Raw genomic sequence first — 26,596 nt, 5'->3', positions numbered from 1 at the left:
CCGCATATTTTTGTTCTTGTTTTCATATTGTTTATGGTTCTTTTTACACATGGCTTCTGTCAAACGTGGTGTGTTTTTATTTTGTCAAACGGGGGTTCATATATAATTCTTCACATAAACCTTCATAAATTTGCAAAAAATGGTACGTATTTCAAAATAATTGCTGTTGGTTAAAATTTAACCAACAACTGCGCTGTCACGCCGTATTCTGCCTGTTTTGAAGTGTCAAAATATTTTTTATATATGGTTTTTAGTATTGTTTAATGTGGATTTTTCTTTTGTTTCTAGCCGAAAGCAAAAAAGTTTATAGATCGGAAAAATGCCGTGACGTTTCACCTCGTCCACAGGTCGCAGAAGGACCCTCTAGCCGCTGACGAGACTGCACCCCAGCATGTCCTAGTCGAGGCTGCAGACAAACAGCAAAAGGTTCCTAATTACAGGTTTTTTACTATTCTTAGCAGCGATGCCAATGCCAAGGTTCAGAACTCCCCGAAAATCTAGGCCAAATACCCAAAATTGGGGGAAAATAAAGTCCCCACATAATTATGTTGTAACATGTTTACTCCGCCAGTCCAGTAGTGCGCAGATCGTCTTACGCGACGGTTGTGTCGCTACGCCAGCTATAACGGCCACTTGCAATGTCTTTTTTCTCATTTTCAGGTAATTATCAGAGCTAACATTACAAAATTGTTACACTATAACTTCGACTTTGGTCAATAAAAGCAACATTTACAAATATTTACATTTTTCCCGTTTTTAAAGGATATTTTCATATGGTGTACAAAATACATATTAGCTGTGCACGCGGAAGTTTTTTTTAGCACCGTAAGGGAAGGGTTAAGTCAAAATCGAGTTTTTTTTGTGAGATCGAGGGATCTTGCATCCCTTATGTCACTGCGACCACATTAGGTGTATTGTGACCATAAAAAGCGAGTTATTACTGATCATCTTCATTACTGAGCATTACTGTGCCATGCTCAACCAATTTTTTATTCCAAAAATTGAAGAAAACGACATGGACGACAATCGGTATACTTATCTTATTGTGACTTTCAAACCTTCTTCTTTTGTAGATCCTAGGGATCTGTTTGTGCCTCCGCATGTCGTTCTCGGGATGTCGACTCCCAGCTGTCTTTCCGTCTTTTCGGAGGTCTTCCTGGGGGTCTGCGTCCTTCAGGGTTGCCTTAGAGGGCGATACGTGGAAGTCTGTCTTCTGACATTCTGTTTATATGTTCCTACCATATAAACAGAATGTCAGACTACTTTCAAACCATAACATAAATATTCATAATTTTATCTTTCAGGGAGAAGTGGGCAAAAGAAAAGAAGAAGAAAGAAAATTTGGAGTGTTTTTCGATGATGAATATGATTACCTTCAGCATCTAAAGGATTCACAGGATGTGTCTGTTCACTGGGCACCTGCAGTTGTGAGTAAACCCGTCATTGATTAATAATAAAAATAAAAAAAAAACCCTTATCCGCACCCCAATGGTGCATAGGGCACTGCGTCATATAAATGCAGAGTTATCTTGATCGTTTACACATGAAGGAAAGGTGATCAGCCCTCCGCTTCGGGTATCAGTCCAGGGTAATATTTAATAAATATTACTATGAAAAAAATCACTTATATTTATTTGACCATTGATTAATTAAAAAAAAAAAAGAATAACCTGCAAAACCTCTATTCTTAGAGGCTTGTCTGCAGGTAGGATAGTAAGGATAGGGGAGGTTAAATGTGAAAAATACATAACAAACACCCAGACCAATTGAGAATAAATTGTTCTAGAATTAATTGTGTAACTTGCGGGAATCCAACCCGTGATGCCAGTTTCACATTTCAGCGTCTACCCAACTACGCCACGGCGCTTGTATTAACTTGATGTTTTATACAAAATTGGCTCTCCAGGCTAAAGATCTTTGGTTGTCTTTTGGGTACATATCTGTAAAGCTAAGGCGCCCATTGGCTGATATTACCAGCAATGCATTCCATCGCTAAATTTTATGATAATTCAGGAAAAACAAATATGCTTTTAACACATTGTTTGCGGGAAACACTTTAAAGTGTCTTTTACATACTGTAGAGCGCGAGAGACACCAAAAAACATTGTACAGATGGGAATTGCGGTTACTTGTGATTAGTATTTGACCCTAATATGCATAGTAACACATTGTGGGAAAAGCTTAAAGCTCCATTCCACATTCTTCTCCTTTTACATTCTGTTGGTAGAGAGTTCATTCTGTTAGGGAGATGCTTAGAAGGGTTCTATTTGCTTACTTTATTACTTACCTAATAATTATACTAATTTGAATCAGGGTTGATGAAAAAACTGCCCGACAACAATGTGTTAACACGTTGTCGGCGGGACACGGCATTTGCCGTTTTTCGCAGACTGTCGGTCAACTGCGGGACACGGCGAATGCCGTTTTTGTCGACTGTCGGTTATCGGCGGGAAACGGCAATATACGGGTTTGTTATCAGCGTGAAATAAAACGCGTTGAAGGGTAATCTGCTACCTGGGTGCTAGGCGACAGTCTGTTGACGTTATTTGAGATGCCTTGTCCGGATTGGCTAGTGTGTCACTTGTAAAGGCATCGCCAGAAATCCAGAGTTTTTATGCGATCTCAATCTCCAGTTTATTTTGAGTCATTTCACGTATTGGACTATTGTTCATACCGCTCGCACTGTTTAGTTTACTGTTTGGTATTTTATTATTTGAATATATTAGCATTGTATAGGGAATGATACCTCGGAGGGGAAGACTATTTTTTAGAGTTTACAATGCTTCTAAAATTGTGAAATACGGAATACTTAATTTAAATTTATGATTATAATTTATTTTTGAAGATCAAATGTCATATATGATTTCTTTGAAAATTTCAATCGAAAATATTATTTGGTTTAGAAATTGTGTCAATTTTAAGAAAGTGATATATTTTTGCACTAATCGCGAAAAACGTCCGCTATAGGCTAGAGTCTATTGTTCGAAGCGCCCGACTACAATGTGTTAATAGAGCCAAAACACGGCAATAAAATTTTTGCCTTACTTGTTTTTTTTTGTTTTTAGTTTCTAAGAAAAATCATGTTTAAACCGACTTGTTATATAATGCGTATTGATTATTTATTTCGCATTTAGTGACACAAATATTGTTTTGCTTTCACATTAGGATCCTTCGAAACTACCGCCCCCCAAAGAGAAGAAAAAGTCCAAGAAAAATGTCCGTCTCAACTTGCCGAGTTCCGTGTTTGCATCAGAAATCGAAGAAGATGTCGGCCTACTCAATAAAGCAGCTCCACAGTCAGGTATGTATATTATATTGAAAAAATATGTATTTATTTAAACTTCATGTACAGAAAAGAAATAAGTACATATTATTTTTTGACATCTCATCAAAGATGAAGAAGAATATGGAAGTCTGGGCATTTACGGGGCTGACGACCGTCATAGGCTGGTTTAAGTGATCACTTAAACCAGCCTATGACGGTCGTCAGCCCCGTAAATACCCAAACTTCCATATTCTTCTTCACCTTTGATGAGATGTCAAAAAATAATATTTCTATATTGTCTGAGAAAATGCATTTCGACTGCATTCGGTCTACTTTAATCCTTTTGCCAACTCCATGCTTCACTTCCATCAAATTTATGCGCAACGTGTTCACGCACCGATCAAGAGCACCGATCCGAAGAAAAATGGACAAAAGCACAAGCCAATCATCGTTTTAAAATGCTAACTGACGTGCCGGACGGTAAAATTCCGTGTGGTTCCGTGTAGTGCACAAACGCCCATAAGGTAACAAAATTAAAAATGACTAAGCACAAAGTAAAAGGTTTAAATATATATTTTTTTAATTGCAGGCCTTCGCTTGGATCTGGACCCTGATGTGGTGGCTGCCATGGATGAAGATTTCGACTTCGAAGACCCTGACAACCAACTGGAAGACAACTTCATGGATCTGGCTATGCAAGAAGGTGAGGCAAAATCCTATTTACAGTCAGCTAATGGTTTTAAGACTAGCTAGACGCACCAATGAGTCCATTCGCCAGGAACTACGCTTGTATGGCTTGACTCTGGCCAATGTCTGTACCCGACGGATTCTCCAGTTCTTTGGACACGTTGCGCGTGGCAACGAGGATAGCCTGGAACGACTAGTTGTGATCGGTAGCCTGGAGGGAAAGAGAGGGAGGGGAAGATTCCCCACACGATGGACCGATCAAATTAAGGCAGCATCAGGCACCTCGGTGGTTGGAGCGCTACGTGCAGCGCAGTCAAGGGATAACTGGAGAAGAGTCATTGCTTCTGCAAGGGTCACAAACCTCAGCAATGAGGAGTAAGGCGGAGAAGAATGGTTTTAAAAGAATAAGACTCTACTTTAGAGGCTAGTCTGCAGGTAGGATAGTAAGGATAGGGAAGGTGAATGTAAAAAATACAGACCAATTGAAAATAAATCTTTATTAATTTGTTTTTTACAATTGGTGGGAATCGAACCCGCGATGCCAATTTCACAGTCGAGCGTCTACCCTGCGCCACGGCGCCCGTTAGTTATTGTTTTGACGGATATGGAATTCTTGCTGATGGTGCTATGGGAATTTGTGTCGTTCACCAATTGGAAAATTTATTCAAATATATTTTTTATCCGCCTTATGGTTAGCATGTTAACTTACCATGCTGGAGGTCCCGGGCTTGATTCCCAGGGGGGGGGTGAAAATAAATATTAGTTTTAGTAGATTTTACACTTTATTTATTTAATATTACCCTGGACTAGTCCCTGAAGCGCAGGAGTGATCACCGATCGAGATAACACTGCGTCAATACGACGCAGTGCCCTATGCACCATTGGGTGCGTTGAAAAGTTAGAAGAAGATATATTTTTACTGAGTAAAGTCTGAATTTCAAAGTTCAGACACCTTTAGTAATATAACGTAGAACGGGGCTACTTGAACTTTGATGTGTTACTTGAGCCCAGTACAAAAAATTTATTCAAATCTGTATTTGGTCTACAATAATGAACTTATTTAACACATCAAAGTTCAAGTAGCCCCGTTCTACGGTACTTCTATGGTTATTTTTTTCATTTAATCTCGGTCTCTCCGCAGGCGGCGCGGACGATGAAGAGTATTCGGAAGATGAAGACTCCCTGGACTCTCAGCACGGCTACGGCTCCGACGACCAGCTCACAGACAGCGAGGAGGAAGGCGACCTCAGCGGGTTGAGGGGCCGTGGCGGGCGCCGGCACGACGAGGACAACAGGTCGAGGTTCTCCCAGTGCTCCATGTCCTCCAGCGTCATGAGGAGGAGCAGCGGCCTCACCACGCTGGACGACAGATTCGAAAAGGTCAGGCTGGTCAATTTTGAAGCGTTTATGAAAGAATATCATGAATAAGAATTTTTCATGATTTCATTATCTCACGAATAGATGTCTCTTGTGTAATTCTAGTGATTCAAGCACTAGGTTTCGAAATTGAACTATATATATATAGAAGTTCCAAGAATTTGAGTGCGGTTGTCAATCATGGGTAGAATTGGTGATTGTTACACATGTGTAAAGTGATCACTTAACCTGTTAACCAGGCGGGACGCATAAATAGGTCAAACGTAAACAATATCGGGTACGGGAAGGACATATGAATACGTCTTTGAAATATATGTTTATTATATTATGTATATGGACGTATATTTTTCCAATAACAAAGGTATTAGTCATCCATACATGTCTCGACATGAATTTAAGACACGGAGTGAATCAGTATTCGCGCCCGTTACAAGTTGCGTAATTGGACAGCGGACCGCCCGGTTAACAGGTTAAGCCAGCCTATAAAGGTTGTAAGCCCCGTAAATGCTTAGAAATCCACATTCTTCATCTATGTTGAGATGTCTCAAAATTCCTTATTCTTCTTTATCTGTGTTGAGATGTAAAAAAAAGTAAAATTACAGATGTTTGCGGATTACGATGACGCCGAGATCGGTGCCCTGGACTCGGAGGACATCGAAGGCCACCTCTCGGCCACCCCGGAAGTCCTGCTCAAATGCGCGGAGCAGTTCAGCGACCAGAGGAGACTCTACAAACTTGATGAGGCCGGAGAAGACAAAGAACTCAAAAAGTAAATACCCGACTCTGTGTACACTCTTCCGGGATCTTCACTGGATCAAGTGTCCAGAATGGATTCAACACTCTCCTTATCATTCATCCTTCACTTTGTGTAATACCATTTTAATAAACAGTAATCCATGACTACCGGTTTCGTAATAATCATTCAATCATCAGGTTATAAAAATAAAATTTATACTATTTGACATTTCACTCACTCCTTTCAAGAACGTCATAAATAAAAAATAAAATATTTTGCAGGAGAACATTTTTAAAGTTTAAAAATGTAATACAATTTATTAAAAATAAATATCAAGCCAATTAACCAGTTGTCTTGAAAGGGTTAACCTTTTGCACTGTAATGGCGACAATATGTCGACATGGTAAATTCCCCAGTAAATGGGTTGGCGACTATATCGCTCACTCCTTTCAAGAACGTCATAAATCAAAAAACTTGATTTTTCAGGAGATCGTTTTTTAAGTTTAAAAATATAACACAATTTATTAAAAATAAATATCGACCCACTTATTGAACTTTTTACTGTGCAACAGATCTTTTTAGGTTAAACCTGAAGGTTTTTTTCTTCATTTGAAAAATAACTAGTTTATTTAAAAAAAATAATTAAACAATACCTTTTCTTCAAAATGCAAAAACAACACTTTCTGCCCTGTAGCGGGTATAGATATCATGTTAAAAATATGCCTCTTTTGCTGGGATATAGTACATTTTCTGGGCATTCCGAAAACATGCACAACTGAAAATTGATAATTTTTGATTTATGACGTTCTTGAAAGGAGTGGACGATTTGTATAAAAAAATTAAATTTTGAAAGAGAGAAAGAAGACAAAATTTCTCGTCCTGCGTGCCCATACCATCTCAATTGCCTTTCCTCTACCTTACTATTGATGCCTGTTACAGTCAGGCTTCCGCGAACGCGTGAACTCTACATTTTGTCTCTAAGGGACAGACTCCAGCTGACCATTTACAATACATAACATAAGGTACAGCAAATAAGAAAAATATAAAGCATACTTGGGACGATATTTTGTAAAAATGGCATTGAATAAATAAGTAAAATATTATTTAATTATTTATTAAAAATATTATTAGTGTTGAGGAAGAACCGATAAATTTTTAAACCTGTTTATTTTTTCTGATTTTCCAGGATAGTGAGAATGAAAGGCATAGCGGAAGAAGAGGAAGAGGTGAAGGATGAAGACCTGTTTGGTACGCAGGAAGAAGAGCACCACAAGTGGGACTGTGAATCTATCCTCTCCACCTACTCCAATATATACAATCATCCCAAACTCATAGATGAACCCAAGGTTTGTGAGCACCATGACATTTCACGATCACATAGAGGCGGTCAGTGGTAATGCATTGAAAATGCTAGGATTTGTTCTGATATCTCAAAAAGTGTTTGGTTTTTAGGTGTTGTAAAGTGATCACTTAACCAGTCATAGATGTCTGGGTATTTACAGGGCTTATTACAGGTCATAAGCTCTGCGAATACCCAGACTTCCATGTTCATGGTCATCTATGTTGAGCTGCCAAAAATGTAATTATTATAATAAATAATGCAAATAAATGCCACAATATTGGCTGTTCAAAAACATTCCATGTAAATATGATAATAAATAGATACAGTAAACGCCCCTTATAACGTACACTCGTATAAGGTTTCCCCCTATAACGTTTATGGCAAATTGATTTAAAGCAAATTGAAATTGAAAAATTGAAAATGGTAGTTTTTTCTTATAACAATGGTGGTCTCCCGCATAATTTTTTTTTTTGCTCGCAGCGAGAGAAAAAAATCAAAATCAGCGCCAAGACCGGGATACCGCTGGGCGTGATAGACGGCTCCGACTCTAGCAGAGTCACCCTCAAGTCCCTGGCGCGCTTCAACTCGGAGCAGGAGCGCCTGGAGCGCGGAGCGGACGACCAGTCGGTGTGCGAGTCGGTCGGCACCGTGCTGAGTGCGCTGTCGCTGCGGCCGCGCGACGAGGAGCCCGCGGAGCGGCGCGAGCGCAAGCGCCTTCTGCGCGAATACCGCCAGGAGCGGCGGGTGGAGAGGAAGGCCAACTCGCAGGCCTTCAAGGAGGAGAAGAAAATCCAGGAGAGAATCAGCGTCAATAATCGGCAGAATGTTCAAGGGATTAAAATCGTATGATTGGTGGCGAATTTGCGTTTTATTTATCTAGGTATTATCACCCTACTTGCCACATATTTACCCTAATGCCATGTGACAGTGACTATTTACCCACTAAGGGCGCTTGTCCACTACCCGGAAATCCGTGTAATTTTACTGTCCGGCACAGTTAGCGTTTTAAAACAGATAGCGAAATGTGCAATGAAATGCTTAATGAAATAGACATCAATAATGTTTCTTTTAATACGTTTAAGACAAATATTGTTGATGTCTATTTGACCAGTTGATAAAGAAATGTCATAAAGTATATAGTTATACTTTTATGACAGTTTATTTAAATTGTTTTATTTTTAGATTACTTAGGTGGAAACCTATAATTGGAATTGTTATTTTTTTTGTATTTTCTCATATTATGTTATTTTTGTTGAAATTTTCTCTTGGTTTTCCAATAAAAAAATAAAAAAACCACGATTGGCTTGTGCTTTTGTTCATAAAATTTCGGATCGGTGCGTGAACACGTTGCGCGTAAATTCGAACACGCTAAACTATAGTAGTCGTTTTTATTTTTCAAAACCGGACTGCTGGACGGTGAAATCCCGTGTAGTGGACAAACGCCCTGAGTATGGGTGTTTTTTACGCCTGCGGAACGCTGGCGACGGGATTCGAAAAAAGTGTACATATATTTTAGATTTATGTATTAAGTTTTCAATCAAACATAGATTTTTGAGTCTAATAAATTGTATTTTATTGTTAACCGGATCCACGCGGCTCGCAAACCTGTATGTGTTTTTACAAAACATGCCCATACGTGGCTGACATAAGCGTATGTGTTTTTACTTTGCTCCAAGTTTCGAACCTCAGTTCAACTTGGAGGGATTTTTTCATGGTGTGGAACTTTGGATAAAATAATACGTCAATCCTTGGCCTTATGACATCTGTTGAAATATCTGACTTATAATTTGTAACATCACAAGGATAAATAAAAGAACAGATCCCTGATTTTTCTTGTTATTAGTCGGTTATTAGTCCGCGCCATAATCATGCCCTATAGTCTCACTCTCGACGCTACGCATCGTCAGTGGGTAAGACACACACGATGCGTGCTTTGATTTATTTATGTTACGATCTTATTTGTTTATACTACGATATATTTCAAGAATAATGTTACACGAGTGTATTATAGAGTACCAAAAAAGCACAATGAATCCCATTGAACGTTTTTGTTTAGGAAAATAAATCGTTTCTTAACTAAATACATGATAAAAGTAATCATTTAAAAAACAGCAAAATACCGCCGCGCACGGGCGTCTCTCAGGAACAAAGTTAACGCGGTTAAAAGGTTAAAAAACGACAATTGTTTCGCCTATTTATGGCATTTTCAAAGGAATGACATTCGTTGAAAATGCAACATTAAAATTAAACATCCGTAGAAGTAACAAAAGTAATGAACGTGTTATGTTTAAAAAAATAATTAGTAGGTTTAAATAAATAATTAATAGGTTTAAATAAAAGGCAGTGTTTTAACTCATTATTGCTCATATATTGTATTTCCTTATAGATATTTCATAAAATTAAAGTCATTATTTAATTATATACAGACAAAAAAATAATAGCATACAAACACTTCTTTACTATATAAAAAGTTCATAACTACTTACAGATACAGATACTGTTATATTCAATTATATTATTACATTTATATATATTATTTAGAGATATACACATACGATGATGAAGGAAACATAATTCTGCCCAAATCAGTCAACAAATATCCATTATTCAAGTACAGTAAACCCCCCTACAACGTTGAGATAGGTTCCGTGTTATAGGAGGGAACGTTATAGGGGATTCATATTTTAAATTGTACTTTTACATTTAAACCAGCGGAAATGACTAAAATGAGTCATTATTTAATTAAATTACAATATAAAAACATTTATCCCATGTAACGTTCCCTCCGATAACGCTGTACTTATATCAACGCTCTAGGGGGCTTTACTGCATACGGACTCGCATTTCGTAAGTGGAAATGATAGGGTAATGTGATGAGTTATTGGCCATACTGGGGACCGATCACGACGCATGCTTGCTTCCGCATTGGATAATTTCCAGGTATACGACGTACTAATCATCGGGCTGTCTTCTTTACCAGAAGTAGTACCAGATGGGCATCTATTTTTTTTCTTCTAAAAATTACAATAGAGTTTTTAAACAGGGTAGGCAGTAGGAAAAACAGCATTTAAAAAAAAAATTAGCTGTCGTAACTCTAATAATGCGTGTTTTGCTGCGGGGAGAAATAACTGAGAAAACTTGCAGATTTTTTAATCTTTTTTAAAAATTATCATTATTACATATCACAGTTTTCCATATTTTTTCCATTCCATTAGGGTAGGCACTGCTTACGTGCCTGTATGAAATGCACGCCACTGCCTATCAGGCACTTGTTTAAAGAAGATAGTATGATGATTAATACTTGGAAAAATATCCGGCGCAGAAGCATCTGTGTCATGATTGGTCCCCTGATTACATTTATAATACTATCTAATTTTATACACGGAGAAGATTAAAATAATTCAGTTTTGAAGCCAAAATACTGTCTTCAATGCAAAAAATATTTCTTTAAACGTCCTACCTTTAGGTTCTTATTAAAAAAGCAGCTAAAATTAAAATCCTTTGTTTTTTTTCTTCTTGATATTTGTCAATAACAAATTAACAATGCACCAGACAATTTTTTTAAATAATAGACCCATTTATGACCTTTTTTATATACTTAGCAAAACAGAGGCTCTCAACCGGATAATTTCATTATATGGCGTTATTGATGCGTATGAAGGAAAAATTAGCAAAAAAATTACCCCAAATTAAGAAGTTTTATCAGTCATCCAACGAACTTATTGAGGTGATGTATTACATATATGTATATATTTTTTAAAAACACTACTGAATATGTCTGTATATTCTTATTGCTTAATATAAAACGTAGTCATTTAAATAGTAAGCAATTTCCGCTTAAGGTGACGCAGTGTTTGGCCACAACGGAAACTGCTCAGTACTCGACTTGATATAATACTTTTGGGGCTACTCGGCTATAAAAAAAATAGATGGAGTGGCCAATATCTACCCTCTTTACCCTAATTGTTTAAATGTGTCCGGTTTTTCAGGCTTCTTGTTCTGATATATACAGCGTGATAGCCCAAAAATTTACAAACTGATAGAAGCGTGTGTTATATTACGTGGAATGGTTTTGTTCAAGTTTGACTTTGACACAGTGGTAAGTAATACACGGTATCGGTAAGTGTGATGCTCAGGGTTTGATTTTCCAAATCAACCAACATAATATCGTGGGTATACTGGCAAAAAAAGTTAACTCTAAAATCCCTGTTTGAATAATCCGTTATTAAAAGCTATTAGCATGAATGAAATACCCTCTATTAATTTTAAAGTTGAATTTATTTTTAAAACCACATATCGCTCACTTCTTCCAGCAACTTCATTTATCAAAAAACTTGATTTCTCAGGAGATCGTTTTTAAAGTTTAAAAATATGACATATTTTATATTCATATGCCGCTTTTGCTGGGATATAGTACATTTTCTGGGTATTCCGAAAACATGCACAACTGAAAATTGACGATTTTTGATATATAACGTTGTTGAAAGGAGTGAGCGATATATACATGCCGTGCATACATATTTGTGTTTTTGGTTGACCCGAATGGCCAAAGTCAAGTGAAAACACCCAAAGTGCAAGTCATGCTTTGAGTAAGTGATATACACTTGCTTGAGATACAGTTGCATTAGGATGGAAACTGGTTAAATTGCCTGCCTCAGTGATGTAATGGTTGGCTGGTTAAGCTACGGTGCTGGAGGTCCCGGGTTCAATTCCCAGGGCGGGGGGGTGAAAATAAATTTTAGTGATTTTACACTCTAATATTAATTTAATATTACCCTGGACTGGTCCCTGAAGTGCAGGAGTGATCACCTTGCCTTCATGTAAGTAACAATCAATAACACTGTGTCAATACGATGCAGTACCCTAAGCACCATTTGGTGCGGATAATGGTTAGAAGACTAAACATACTTGCCATGCACATACATTTGTGTTATTGGATGCCCCGAATGGCCAGAGTCAAGTGAATCATGCTTCGAGTAAGTGCAATACAAACTACTTGCCGACATGGTCCGGCTAGACTGGGAACATGGCAAACAGCGCCTAAACATACTTGTCGTGCGTGTTATTGGATGCCCGAATGGCCAAAGTCAAGTGAAAACAGCCAAAGTGCAATTCATGCTTTGAAAACATGTGTATTACATCTTTGGGGGAATGAAACATAAAACAGTCATGTGTCATCAACTTAATATGATCAGACTCAACAAAATGAAGAAAAAAATGCAAATAATTTCATCTTATAACGCAATTGTATGTATAATTGCGTATTGATATAATTTATGCGTAAATAATAATGCCACCTATATAAATTTTTTTTTATGCTCCCATTCTCTTATCTCCTTCTAACCCTTATCCGCACTCAATGGTGCAATAAGGCACTGCATCGTATAGAAGCAGTGTTATCTTGATCGTTAAATACACGAAGGGAAGGTGATCAGCCTTCCGCTTCAGGTACCAGTCCAGGGTCAAATTAAGTAAATATTAGACTCAATTTCTCTTTTACGGCTGTGAATCATGACACATTACAAGGGCCCAGAGCAGTCGTATACTCAGCGATAAGAATCGATGCCTGCGAAGAATTTTAAGCGGTAGTGACTTTTTGTCATTTTGTGAGGAACGAGGAAATATGTACGGCATAAACCGCAACAACGCATGGTCACAACCAGTGGCGGTACTTCCATAGAAGCCCATAAGCCTGGCTTGCCTAACAACTCCGAATAAAAATTACCAAATCTGCATCAAATGATAAAAAATACATAATTAGGGTATGGTTGTTTTTAAATTATCGCGCGCTTGTTCGTGGTACTGGAATCATCTAGCCGAGATTACAATGCATTGTTTATCTTTATAATGTTTTTTGGGGTTTACTGTACTGGGAATGGTATGAATGGAAGAAATTATAGGTACGTCATGTATTCACGAAAGTGAAAAATAAGGGCTTGCCTTACTGGTAAACCCTAGGCACGCCACTGGTCACAACTGTAGTCAAAAAGGGCGATTCAGTTGGCTGGGCTACGTATACGCATGCCTCCCAAGAGCCACCACCAAGCTTACCTTTTTGGACTGCATATGCTCCACATATCGAGCAGATACGGATAAATGAATGCATCAAATAATATTTTTTCAAATAACACGTTTTGTACAAATATAAGTCAGTAAATTATTTTTAACAATTTTCATTCTGGATTTCCACCATATGGACGATATATCAAGATATTTACTACGGATGTCTCGACAGAGATGATGATATCTATTTTTTATGGGACGGGAATATGGAAGTCTGAGCATCCCGTGGCTTATGATCTGATCACTATATACACCGCGCAATGTTCACCATCCTACCCATTATCTTTTTAGACTCTAGTTCTAGCCACGGCTTATGCATCACCGTTTATCATGCTCCGACTTAGGCTCCAACTTTTTGAGTTTCATTGCCTATTCCTACTTGCGAGTGGGTTTACTCTTTATGGTCAAAGTTACTATAATTTATGTGATTCTTGAGTGAACTAGTCAAAAAACTTCATATATAAACTATATTTGAAATTTTAGTAATTTGGTTATCATTCATAGGCAGAATGTTGAATATTACACAGTTTATAAAAGCCAATATCCCTTCTAACCCTCAACCGCACCCGATGGTGCATAGGGCACTGCGTCATACAAACGCAGTGTTATCTTGATTGTTGTTAACACATGAATGAAAGGTGATCAGCCCTTCGCTTCATGTACCAGTCTTGGGTAATACTGAATAATAAGAGTGAAAAAATCACTTGTATTTGTTTGACCCCCGTCTGGGAATTGAACCCGGGATTTCCAGTACGGTAGCCGAGCGTGATGACCATTACACTTAGGAGGTGGACTAAAAAGCCAATATTAGCGCTGTAAATACCCGCATTTCCACATACACATCTGAATAAACTTCTTCATCTATGTTGAGATATCCGAAATAGAAAAATTATTCAAATGTGAGCAGTTCTTTGTTCCTAAATTTAGAAAGCTTATTGCGTTTTCTTAAACATAATAGTGTGTCAAGTCTGTGATATTCTCTACAAAGCGATAGCACCCAACACGCGAATCAATATTGCTGAGTTCATCCAGCCAAGGCCGAACGAGGACAAAGGGTTCAGAGTGGGAGGCTTCAGAGTGAGAGGGATCAGGGTGGAAGGGTTCAGAGTGGGAGGCTCAAGACTGAGAGGGATCAGGGTGGGAGGGTTAAGAGTGGAAGGGTTCAGAGCGGGAGGTTTCAGAGTGAAAGGGTTCAGAGTGGAATGATTCAGAGTGAAAGGGATAAGAGTAAGAGGGTTCAGAGTGACAGGTTTCAGAGTGGGATGGTTCAGAGCGGGAGGGTCCTGATTGGAATGATTCAGAGTGGGAGGGTTAAGAGTGACAGGTTTCAGAGTGGGATGGTTCAGAGCGGGAGGTTTCAGAGTGGAATGATACACAGTGAAAGGGTTCATAGTGACAGGTTTCAGAGTGGGATGGTTCTGGGCGGGAGGTTTCAGAGCACCAGGTCGGCGTAGGTGACGCCGTCCGACTCGGCGGCCTCCATCCCGTTCCTCAGGTGCACGAGGGTGTTGTTGAAGTGGACGTTCACCAGGTCCGTGTCTTCCGACTGCTCGAGGTTCGGCAGCTCCTCCCGGACCTTGGACATCACCTGGACACAAACGGACGTGGAACTACATATAAAGAAGCTCATTTTTTTATAATTGAATCGGCCAGTGAGCAAAGTAAATAAATAAAAGTTCTTCAAACCCTTATCCGCACCCCGATGGTGCATAGGGCACTGCATCGTATAGAAGCGGTGTTATCTTGCAATCAATAACAATTTAAACACACGAAGGAAAGGTGATCAGCCTTCTGCTTCAGGTACCAGTCCAGGATCATATCGGATAAATATTAGAGTGAAAAAATCACTTATGTTTGTTTCATTTATACTGGTACCTGATGCTGAGGGCTGTTCGCCTTTCCTTCATGTGTTTATGATCAAGATAACACTGCTTCTATACGATACAGTGCCCTATGCACCATCGGGGTGCGGGTAAGGGTTTGAAGAACTATTATTTATTTACTCTACATCATCGGGTGCGGATAAGGGTTTGAAGAAGAAGAATTGGATATAATCCAAATTTGTGAACAAGTATTTGGACACACTCAAAATATTGATTCTATTATATTTCACATGGTAGAATTGCCAACATATCTCCCGTCACTACTACATGTCCACTACATGTAGCTTGCTCCAACTAAGGTACCTTGTTGAGCACGGCCGTGGTTATGTGTGAGTTGCTCTTCTCGTAGAAGTAGACGTAGTGGTTGAGCAGCTCCACCAGCAGCTGGACCTGCACCGTGGGGTCCATGCACTGCGACGCGATGCGGACCCCCTTGTTCAGGCACTCCAGCACCCTCTTCCCGTCGCGCATCTAAACAGGGCATCAATTCAATTATCCACCAATTCAATTATACCACCCGTTCAATTATGCTTCTGATTCAATGATGCCATGTCACCAATTCAGTTATACCACAGATTCGATTATGCCACTAGTTCAATTATTCTACTGATTCAATTATTCATTTTATTTGTTTGGGAATTATACAGCTTGTACATAATAAAAAATAAATAAATAATAGATTGAAAATGATAAAAATAAATTAAATAATTCCACATACATGTTATGAATACTGTTATACATTAACCTTTTAACCGCGTTAACTTTGTTCCTAAGAGACGCCCGTGCGCGGCGGTATTTCGCATCATGTATTTAGTTAAGAAACGATTTATTTTCCAAAACAAAAACGTTCAATGGGATTCATTGAGCCTTTTTGGTACTCTATAATACACTTGTGTCACATTATTCTTGAAATATATCGTAATATAAACAAATTAGATCGTAACATAAATAAATCTCAAAGCACGCATCGTGTGTCACTCTTACCCACTGGCGATGCGTAGCGTCGAGAGTGAGACAGATATAGGGCATGATTATGGCGCGGACTAATTACCGACCGCAAGAAAAATCAGGGATCTGTTCTTTTATTTATCCTTGTGATGTTACAAATTATTGGTCAAATATTTCAACAGATGTCATAAGGCCAAGGATTGACGTATTATTTTATCCGAAGTTCCACACCATGAAAAAATCCCTCTAAGTTGAACTGAGGTTCGAAACTTGGAGCAATGTAAAAAACACAAACGCTTATGTCAGCCGCGTATAGGGCATGTTTTGTTAAAACACATACGGTTATGCGAGCCGCGTGGATCCGGTTAACAAGGGAGTATGGACGTAAATGAACGTCAGTGCGAATTTTCCTTAAAGGAGTATGGACGTTAATGAACATCGAAGTTCGTCTGTCAGTTAGTATGATGTAACTTGTATAGCCATGATATCTGTGGATATTTGTGTGTAATTTTGTCATAATTGAAAAATATTTCGAAAAGGTGTTTTTAAAAAAAAATATATATTTTAACAAAATTCTTCGTAATACATCGATTTAGTGAAAAAAAAATTTTTCATGTAAAAAGAACCCACTCCCCTGAGAAAGTCAGACATCAATTTTTGTACTCCCAGAAAGGTTAAGAGTGAAATGAAAAGAGAGGGTGGGTGTGTGTGAGTGTATGTTTGTGTGAGGAAAATAAAAGGGTAAAGGTAATGGTATAAAATGGAATACACAGGAAGAAAAAGAAGAGGAGAGGATTTAACCGGATCCACGCGGCTCGCATAACCGTATGTGTTTTAACAAAACATGCCCCATACGCGGCTGACGTAAGCGTTTGTGTTTTCACTTTGCTCCAAGATTCGAACCTCAGTTCAACTAGGAGGGATTTTTTCATGGTGTGGAATTTTGGATAAAATAATACGTCAATCCTTGGCCTTATGACATCTGTTGAAATATCTGACTAATAATTTGTAACATCACAAGGATAAATAAAAGAACAGATCCCTGATTTTTCTTGCGGTCGGTAATTAGTCCGCGCCATAATCATGCCCTATATCTGTCTCACTCTCGACGCTACGCATCGCCAGTGGGTAAGAGTGACACACGATGCGTGCTTTGATTTATTTATGTTACGATCTTATTTGTTTATATTATGATATATTTCAAGAATAATGTGACACATGTGTATTATAGAGTACCAAAAAGGCACAATGAATCCCATTGAACGTTTTTGTTTAGGAAAATAAATCGTTTCATAACTAAATAGATGATGAAAGTAATCATTTAAAAACGGCAAAATACCGCCGCGCACGGGCGTCTGTTAGGAACAAAGTTAACGCGGTTAAAAGGTTAATCAATGACGCTACCAATTCAATTATGCCACTGATTCCATTATTACCACCGGTTCAATTAAACCATGATATACAAGAGATTGGGTGGACGTGGAAGTCCTCACCTCTTCTCTGCTGCTGTTCTTCCCGCTCCAGAAGAGATGTGCGCAGGCGGTGACCCCTCGGCACTGGTCCGGCTTCTTCAGCAGCTTGCTGGCCGCCAGGGCGCACTGCGTCCTGATGGGCTCCGCGTTCTCCTCGCCTGCCATCAAATAGACCTCGTTCATTCACTGATTCGGCATTAACTTTGTAACACTTCATAATAACTGCATTACATAAATTAAAAATGGTTGAGTCAACTTCTTCCAACCCTAATCCTCTCACAATAGTGCAAAGGGCACTGCAGCAGCAGTACGGCTGTCCAAACTTAAAACAGAGTAAGGGACATTTTTTTGTAGTATGTTTTTTTTTTTGCATTTTTGGACTAAGTAGAATCTACTTAGTCCAAAAATGCCAAAAAAACGTACTACAAAAAAAATGTCCCTTACTGTGTTTTGAATTTGGACAGCTGAGTAGCATGAGATACAGCTAATATTTAACATAAGGTACAGCTAGTATTCTAAATATGAACATGATGTCCATCTCCGAGTGCAGTGGTCAGCACATTAGGCTACCATGCCGGAGGTTCCGGGTTCGATTCCTAGGCAATCAAAATAAACATTACTGATTTTTTCACTCATATTTATTTAGTATCAGGTTGTGTCGGGTGTGGTCCCGTGGTTAGTGTCGCGGACTCTTAAGCCAGAGTTTCTCGGTTCGAACCCACTCTACCACAATTTGATACCTATTACTAATAATGAGCCGCTTAGGCTCACAGAAAAAGTATGAAATTGAAGTACATATTTTTGTAAATAATAAAAACACAAATATTTCTATATTATTTTTTGACATCTCATCAAAGATGAAGAAGAATATGGGAGTGATTGTAAGAATGTGGAATATGGAATATCTCACCAATAGATGTCTCTAGTGAAGTTCTAGTGATTCAAGTACAATATTTCAAAATTGCTCCATATATATAGAACTTCCAAGAATTTGAGTAGTAATGGGTACAATTGGTGAATGTTTCATGTGTGTAACTTGATCACTTAAACCAGTCTATGATGGTCGTCAGCCCCGTAAGTGCCCAGACTTCCATATTCTTTTTCATCTTTGGTGAGATGTCAAAAAATAACATGAAAATAACTCCTGTAATTGGAGATAATCCAGATTTTGTAACAAGTATTTGGACACTCAAAATGTTGTGAACAATTCGCTCACTCCTTTCAAGAACGTCATAAATCAAAAATCGTCAATTTTCAGTTGTGCATGTTTTCAGAATGCCCAGAAAATGTACTATATCCCAGCAAAAGCGGCATATTTTAAACTTAATATTTACCCGCTACAGGGCAGAAAGTGTTGTTTTTGCATTTTGAAGAAAAGGTATTGTTTGATTATTTTTTTTAATATACTGAATATTTTTCAAATGGAGAAAAAACATTCAGGTTTTACCTAAAAAGATCTGTTGCACAGTAAAAAGTTCAATAAGTGGCTTGATATTTATTTATAATACATTGTATTATATTTTTTAACTTTAAAAACATTCTCCTGAAAAATTTAGTTTTTTGATTTATGACGTTCTTGAAAGGAGTGAGCGAAATATTTCTCTTTAAAATACAAAAGAGTTAGTGAAGATATCCTCACCGAAGCAGTACATCTGCTCGAATGTGGAGACGATGAGGGTGATGGCCGACAGCTGCGCCTTGGAGTCCGATATCTCATCCTCGTACAGCGAGAAGGCCTGCGACAGGAACTCGTACGCTATCGTCTCGTAGTTCTCAAACTGGATCAGCCCGATGGCGAGAGCCCCTTGCAGGAACAGCCTGGAAGAACGGCAAGCAAAGACCTGTGTAACGTAACTTGTAACTTGCCATACAGATGGGGGCTGATGCCATCACTAGGATGCGTAGAACCAGACTATCCGCATATGGTTGAGTTTTTATTTTTTTAACTCATCTTCATTTTTGCAGAGAGGATGGTTCTTAGCCTTTCCCTTAGGGCACTTGTTTTTACTGTCCGGCATTCAGGTTAGCATGACAAAACGGATGATTGGCTTGTGCTTCTGTCCGTATTTCTTTGAATCGGTGCGCTCAATCGGTGCGTGATCACAGTGCGCGTGAATTCTATCACGCTAAGCTGTCGTAGTCGCTTTAGAAAAACGGACTGCCGAACAGTAAAATTCCATGTAGCGCACAAGCGCCCTTACGGTGCTAAAAAAGTATTTTGTACACCATATGAAAATGTGATTTAAAAACGGGAAAAATGTGATTATTCCCAAATATTGCTTTTATTGACCATAGCTGGAGTTGAAATGTAACAAGTTTGTAAGTTAGCTCCGGTAAGTATCTAAAAACGAGAAAAAAATACATCGCAAGCAGCCGTGATAGTTAGCGTAGCAACACGACCGCCGCGTAGGACGTCCTGCACGCTACTGGCGCTACTAAACACACTACAATATGCGCGTATACACAAAGCACGGCACGCACTTACAAACTGAGAAACGTTTGTGCACTGGTGATTCTATCCCCGATTTTTTCACAAATGTTTTGAATATTGAAAGCATTAACTTTATGGATCATATTGATATATTATTTCGAGAAATAAAAAGACTTTGTGTTTTGATCCACTCACATTTTTACTAACCAACTAGTTTCGGCAACAACCTGTTGCCCTCTTCATAAATTAAACCCTGAAGAGGGCAACAGGTTGTTGCCGAAACTAGTTAGTTAATAAAAATGTGAGTGGATCAAAACACAGTCTTTTTATTTCTCGAAATAATTTTCACAAATGATTTATTTCCGTCGCTGCAAATGAATAACTTTATTAAGTACCTGAGAGGGAGTTCGGCCATCTCCGCTTTGACCAGCTGCGTGATGGTGGAGTGACAGAATTGGAATATCTGCATGCACTTCTTCTCCCACATTTCATCCTGGACGACAGAAAACAGAGCTCAGATCGGATTAATGGACCCTTTTGCATAACCTAACCTAACCTAATCTATTATTTTTTGACATCTCATCAAAGATGAAGAAGAATATGGAAGTCTGGGCATTTACGGGGCTTACGACCGTCATAGGCTGGTTTGAGTGATCACTTTACACACGTGTAACATTCACCAATTCTACCCATTATTGACAACCACACTACTCAAATTCTTGGAAGTTCTATATATATGAACCAATTTAGAAACCTTGTTCATGAATCACTAAAACTTCACTAGAGACATCTACTGGTGAGATGTAAAGAAGCTTTTTATTAAGCAGAAACTCTTATATTAGTATGTGAGATCCGAATCCTGGATTATAATCACACACATGAGAAACGCCAGAAAATACCATTTTCATTTTTATTATTAAGCTTATAATTTGACCAGTAACCTAATCTAACTTACCTTACCTTACCTAACCGTCTTCATCCAAAGATAAAAAGAAAGAAATAAAAATCATTAAGTAGTATTATAGAAGTCTTTAATTTTGAAAAAAAATAATCAACATGTCATTCCGCAAAGTTAATGCCGAATCGATAAATAATATGCTTAATACTTGTTTCATCTCTTAGGTTCGGGTAAGTTAGGTTAGTTCGGGTCAGTTAAAGTCAAGTCAGGTCGGGTTGATTGCGTATTAGGGCGACGAGGATTACCTGTTTGGCGAGCTGCTTGTAGGTGAAGGCCAGCCTGTAGGCCTGGAACAGTATGGGGGGCACGGTGTGGGGCAGCCTGCGGGGGCCGCCCGCCGACAGCTGCTTCTTGGCGCTCTTCAGGATGAGGTACTGCTGGTCGGGATTGTCCGACCTGAAGTGGTGGATCAACCTGCAACAAATTACGTGTTTTAGCCACTTGATGGTTTTAAAGGAGAAGTGTTTGCATAAAAAAGTATTTGACAGGCGCCGTGGCATAGTATTTTCATTTAGTGTCGGGTTGCGGTCCCGTGATTAGTGTCGTGGACTCTTGAGTCAAGAGTTTCTCGGTTCGAACCCACTCTACCACAATTATACCTATTTCTGATAATGAGCCGCTTAGGCCCACAGAACGACTCCTGACCCGGCCGCTTTCAAGTATTTGACATCAGGTCAGGAGTCGTGATAATCGTCAGGTATGTATGAGGAGATGCATGAATGTAGAAGAGGCAAAGAATGTTTGCAAAGACAGAGTGGTGTGGCGTTCGATTCTCTCTGCCTACCCCTGCGGTGAAGCGGCGTGATGGTTAGTTAGGCTCACGGAAATAGTATAAAATTGTAGTATTTTTATAAATAGTAAAATCACAAATATTTCTCTTTTTTTAAAATAAAAAATAAAATTTTCAATTGGTTTGGGTTTTTGTAATGTCCTTTTTTTTACTAAGACTTTATCCAATACTCATAGAGTATTTGATAATGTCTTGATAAGACAAAATGCGTCACATATTTTCATTATATATATAAAAGTAGAAATCAATCCAATAGCCTTGTTTAATTTCGGACATATTACATTTTATAAAAGTTTTCCATATGTATCAATGTTTAAAATTTATTATGTTATACTTAAAAATGTAAATATATTAAATAAATAAAAAATAAATAAAATAAAAATTACAAGAAAATTTTAAATGGAATTCTACCAACTGTCTGCAGTTACAATAAATAAAAAAGGTTAATCATATCCGGACCCATATAAGGAACAATGACTATATCGATGATGTACCACGACGCTGTGTCCGACAGTCTCCCTTACCTTGCCAATAGTCCCTGCTCCTCCACCAGGTCCTCGGCGTCCTGCGGAGTGGTCGGCTGGTCGGGCTGATCTGCCACCAGACAGGACATCATCCCAAGCACGGCACTAACCTGAACACAAAAAAAGGATATTTTAATTGGAAACAGAATTTGCGAGAGAAGGTATGATGTTGACGAAAATTTATGAGGCAATAGGATATACAGGACCACTAGAATCAACATCACACACACACACCCTCTTACACACTTAAAACATGCACATTTTCTCTCATAACACGTGTTCATTTGCTAGATCTACACTAAATATTTTGTACTAATCTTTTTATGTTTCTGTGGTTAAGTATAATTGACTTTATTTATTGTATATTCTTTTAATGCTTTTTTTTATATATTGCTCACTCCTTTCAAGAACGTCATAAATAAAAAAACTTGATTTTTCAGCAGAACATTTTTAAAGTTTAAAAATATAATACAATGTATCAAAAATAAATATCAAGCCACTTATTGAACATTTTACTGTGCAACAGATCTTTTTAGGTAAAACCTGAAGATTTTTTCTCCATTTGAAAAATATTTAGTATATTCAAAAAAATAATTACACAATACCTTTTCTTCAAAATGCAAAAACAACACTTTCTGCCCTGTAGCGGGTAAATATTAAGTTAAAAATATGCATCTTTTGCTGGGATATAGTACATTTTCTGGGCATTCCAAAGACATGCACAACTGAAAATTGCCGATTTATTATTTATGATGTTCTTGAAAGGAGTGAGGGACGTATGTTGCTGTTGTTAACCCAAATAAATAAATAAAATTGACAATAAAAAGATCTATCTGATTTAGTAGTGTGTTATTTAGAAAATATGACAAGACGAATAAGACAGATAAATGAGCTACGTGACAAATCTTGATTGATATAAGATATTGAATCCATTGTGTATTGTATCGATGTATCAATTGTATTGTTTTTAGGGATCAATCCTATTAATTTGTCATTAACTAAACACTTTAGCTATTATTTTTTAACCATATAAACTAAATATGCTATAAACCCTTGCACATAACAGGCAAAGAGAACCACCTTACCAGCACCCGATCTCGAGTGACAGTGAGAGTAGTAATGTCCTTTTACCATGCGTCCGGCACCTGATCTTGAGCGGTAATGAAAGTTTTAATGTCTGTCCACCACCTGATCTTGAGTGGCAGTGAGAGTAGTAATATCTTACCACCATGTTACCAGTACCTGATCTTGAATCGTAATGTCCTTCCACTATATTACCAGCACCTGATTCCGAGTGGAAATGAGAGTAGTAATGTCCTTACACCATATTACGGGTACCTGATATCGAGTGGTAGTCTTTTTGACCGCCTCCATAGTGTAATGGTCAGCACGCTCGGTTACCTGGACTGGTACCTGAAGCGGAGGGCTGATTACCTTTCCTTCTTGTGTTAACAACCAAGATAACACAGCGTTTATATGATGCAGTGCCCTATGCACTATTGGGGTGCGGATAATTGTTTGATTGATTGATCTTGAGTAGTAATGAGAATAGTAATGTCTTTACAACATATAACGGGTACCTGATTATGAGTGGTAATGAAAGTATTAATATCTGTCCACCACCTGATCTTGAGTGGCAGTGAGAGTAGTAACGCCCTTCCACCACGCTACCGGTACCTGTTCTTGAGTGGTGATGAGAGTCCCGTTGTCCAGCACGCTGCTGAGCAGGTACACGGCGAGCGCCTTGCGGCCGCAGTAGTCCAGGTACTGCAGCAGGTTGGCGTACTCCGTAAGGCGGATCACCGTCAGGATGTCCGCGTAGTGGTCCACGGGAAGCTTGAGGAGTCGCGTCAGCTCCTTGCAGACGTTTGTGTTGTAGTCCACTCTGTGGAATAGAGACATTTGTGTCAAGCTTCATTTCGCACTTAATTACAGTGAAAGCTCTCTCTATCATTTCTGGAATAATCGTTTTCCCTGATGAATAATTTATTTCTTCTACTCCTAATTCTTCTTCTTTTTCTAACCCTTATCCGCACCCAATGGTGCATAGGGCACTGCATCGTATAGAAACAGTGTTATCTTGACTGTTAACTACCCGAAGGAAAGGTGATCAGCCTTCCGCTTTAAGTACCAGTCCAGGGTCATATTAAATAAATATTAGACCGAAAAATCACTAAAATTTATTTTGACCCTCTTGGGAATCGAACCCGGGACCTCCAGAACGGTAACCGAGCATGCTGACCATACACTATGGATGTGGACACAATAATAAAACAATTTAGTAGACTCTATATATCAATGTTTGATTTTAATATTTAATATATAAATTAAAATAGAGTTAAAATTAAACGCCAAATCCATAAATAAAAATGAAAGAACACAAGTTTGAGTAGTGTGGCTGTCAATCATGGGTAGAATGGTGAATGAAGTGATCACTCAACCAGCCTAAGATAGGTCATGTAAGCCCTGCAACCCAGACTTCCGTATTCTTCTTCATCTAGGCTGAGATATCAATTATGTATGACAGTCGATCGACTGTCTGGCGCGCTTGCCTACTCACGTGGTGATCTGCAGCTTGGTGAAGATGCCGATGGTGTTCTGCAGCACCTTGTCGATGTAGTCCTCGCGCGAGGGGTAGCACTTGTGCGCCAGCCCCAGCAGCGCCACCTGCAGGGAGACCATGTCCTCGGCGGGCATGTCCTGTCTGCTCTATAAGTGAAAATATATACAGTGAAACCTCTATCTATCGTTCCTCGAATAATCGTTTTCCCGGATGTGTCGTTTATTTCTTCTACCCCGGATTCATTTCATACAAAAATAGATCGCATGGATCGTTTCTATCCACCATTTTTTTTTTTTGATTTTGTTACATTCGACGGCAATATTTCAACGTGTGGGATACAGACTATCGAAAGCTTGTGTGATGGATACAGCAGAAGAGGTCTGAAGATCTTTGTGTTGTGTTCAACTCTGTATTTTTTTAAATAAATACATTTATTAACATCTAAAACTTGTATTCTTGAAATTTCCACCTACTAATGGTTATGCAGATTGGGAGGACGGTATCTTTACTCGATCGTATCTCCTTGTGTATTGACTTCTTTATCCCGCATTCATTGTTTTCCCGCATTCATAGTTTATTTCAATAGGTCCCCTTAAAAACGATAAATAGAGGTTTCACTGTATTTTTTTATTTAAACCATAGAATAGTGTAGAATAGAAACCATAAAATGGTGCATAGGGCACTGCGTAATACAAACACAGTGTTATCTTGATCGTTTACACATGAAGGAAAGGTGATCAGCCCTCCGCTTCAGGTACCAGTCCAGGGTAATATCGAATAAATAGTACAGTGAAAAAAATCACTTATATTTATTTTACCCCCCTGGGAATCGAACCCGGGACCTCCAGAATGGTAGCGTGCTGACCATTACACTACGGAGGCGAACATTTCACTGTATTAAAACAAAATATTATTCAAGCTCACCAGGATGCTAAGCTCTTCCCTCTTGCGTTCCTTTTTTCGTATATGTATTAAACTCAATCAGTTATGATACTGTCATTACTAGGCACAATCATGAAAAATTCAGCAAATTTAGCATAAATGACGAACACTTGTATTTTCACCAGTTGATGAGAACATCTATACATAGTTCTCGAAACTAAACGTGTTCCCTTTTTCTTACGGTGCTAAAATTTTACGCAAGAACCGGTGATATGTATTTTGTACACCGAATGAAAATGTAGTTTAAAAATGGGAAAAATTAGAACATTCCTGAATGCTGCTTTTATTGACTATGGTGGAAGTTGAAATGTAACGATTTTGTAATGTTAGCTCTGATAATTACCTGAAAATGAGAAAGAAAGACATTGTAAGTGGCCGTTATAGCTGGCGTAGTGACACGACCGTCGCGTAAGACGATCTGCGCACTACTGGACTGGCAGAGTAAACACGTTACGACACGCGCGTATACTTGCAAAGCACGCCACACGCGCACACTTAGAAACATTTGTGTATTAGTGATTTTATTCCTGATTTTTTTCACAAATTATTTATTTCCGTCGCTGCAAATGAATAACTTATATATATATATATATATATATATATATATATATATAT

At 38.4% G+C, this 26,596-nt stretch overlaps 2 protein-coding genes across 3 annotated transcripts in view; one reads left to right on the top strand and one right to left on the bottom strand.

Annotated features, from left to right (window-relative positions):
* The first annotated feature begins 39 nt into the window (after nucleotides 1-39).
* LOC148299490 (protein LTV1 homolog) lies at nucleotides 40-8,267 on the top strand. Its single transcript, XM_088276017.1, has 9 exons — nucleotides 40-142; nucleotides 289-426; nucleotides 1,305-1,427; nucleotides 3,166-3,301; nucleotides 3,855-3,968; nucleotides 5,094-5,332; nucleotides 5,932-6,098; nucleotides 7,252-7,411; nucleotides 7,888-8,267. The coding sequence occupies exons 1-9, from the start codon at nucleotides 140-142 to the stop codon at nucleotides 8,254-8,256; spliced, it is 1,449 nt and encodes a 482-aa protein (XP_088132143.1). The 5' UTR covers nucleotides 40-139; the 3' UTR covers nucleotides 8,257-8,267.
* Nucleotides 8,268-10,907: 2,640 nt separating this feature from the next.
* The window catches only part of LOC148299489 (vacuolar protein sorting-associated protein 35-like), a 28,622-nt gene continuing 12,933 nt past the window's right edge, over nucleotides 10,908-26,596 (bottom strand). The window contains exons 10-18 of one of the 2 annotated variants that reach the window (XM_088276019.1): nucleotides 25,037-25,185; nucleotides 24,154-24,361; nucleotides 22,477-22,586; nucleotides 21,408-21,576; nucleotides 20,600-20,697; nucleotides 19,413-19,591; nucleotides 17,795-17,931; nucleotides 15,657-15,824; nucleotides 10,908-15,058 (exon numbers count right to left, since the gene is read on the bottom strand). In XM_088276019.1, the coding sequence (XP_088132145.1) occupies nucleotides 14,903-15,058; nucleotides 15,657-15,824; nucleotides 17,795-17,931; nucleotides 19,413-19,591; nucleotides 20,600-20,697; nucleotides 21,408-21,576; nucleotides 22,477-22,586; nucleotides 24,154-24,361; nucleotides 25,037-25,185 (1,374 nt within the window). In that variant the 3' untranslated portion in view covers nucleotides 10,908-14,902. The remainder of the gene's footprint in view (nucleotides 15,059-15,656; nucleotides 15,825-17,794; nucleotides 17,932-19,412; nucleotides 19,592-20,599; nucleotides 20,698-21,407; nucleotides 21,577-22,476; nucleotides 22,587-24,153; nucleotides 24,362-25,036; nucleotides 25,186-26,596) is intronic. The other variant, XM_088276018.1, reaches the window with a different exon arrangement.

This window comes from Brachycentrus maculatus, unplaced genomic scaffold, assembly GCF_059751285.1.
Source record: "Brachycentrus maculatus isolate JH-2025_06_01 unplaced genomic scaffold, ASM5975128v1 h1tg001123l, whole genome shotgun sequence".
In the NCBI taxonomy this organism is placed as follows: domain Eukaryota; kingdom Metazoa; phylum Arthropoda; class Insecta; order Trichoptera; family Brachycentridae; genus Brachycentrus; species Brachycentrus maculatus.
Note: the sequence above shows the minus strand (reverse complement) of the source record. Positions and strands in the feature narration are given on the sequence as shown.

What these genes read in the sequence shown, in the direction of transcription:
- LOC148299490 (XM_088276017.1), top strand. An exon ending in GGATCTGGCTATGCAAGAAG is followed by an intron (nt 3,969 to 5,093) that starts GTGAGGCAAAAT and finishes GTCTCTCCGCAG; the next exon opens with GCGGCGCGGACGATGAAGAG. An exon ending in TGGACGACAGATTCGAAAAG is followed by an intron (nt 5,333 to 5,931) that starts GTCAGGCTGGTC and finishes GTAAAATTACAG; the next exon opens with ATGTTTGCGGATTACGATGA.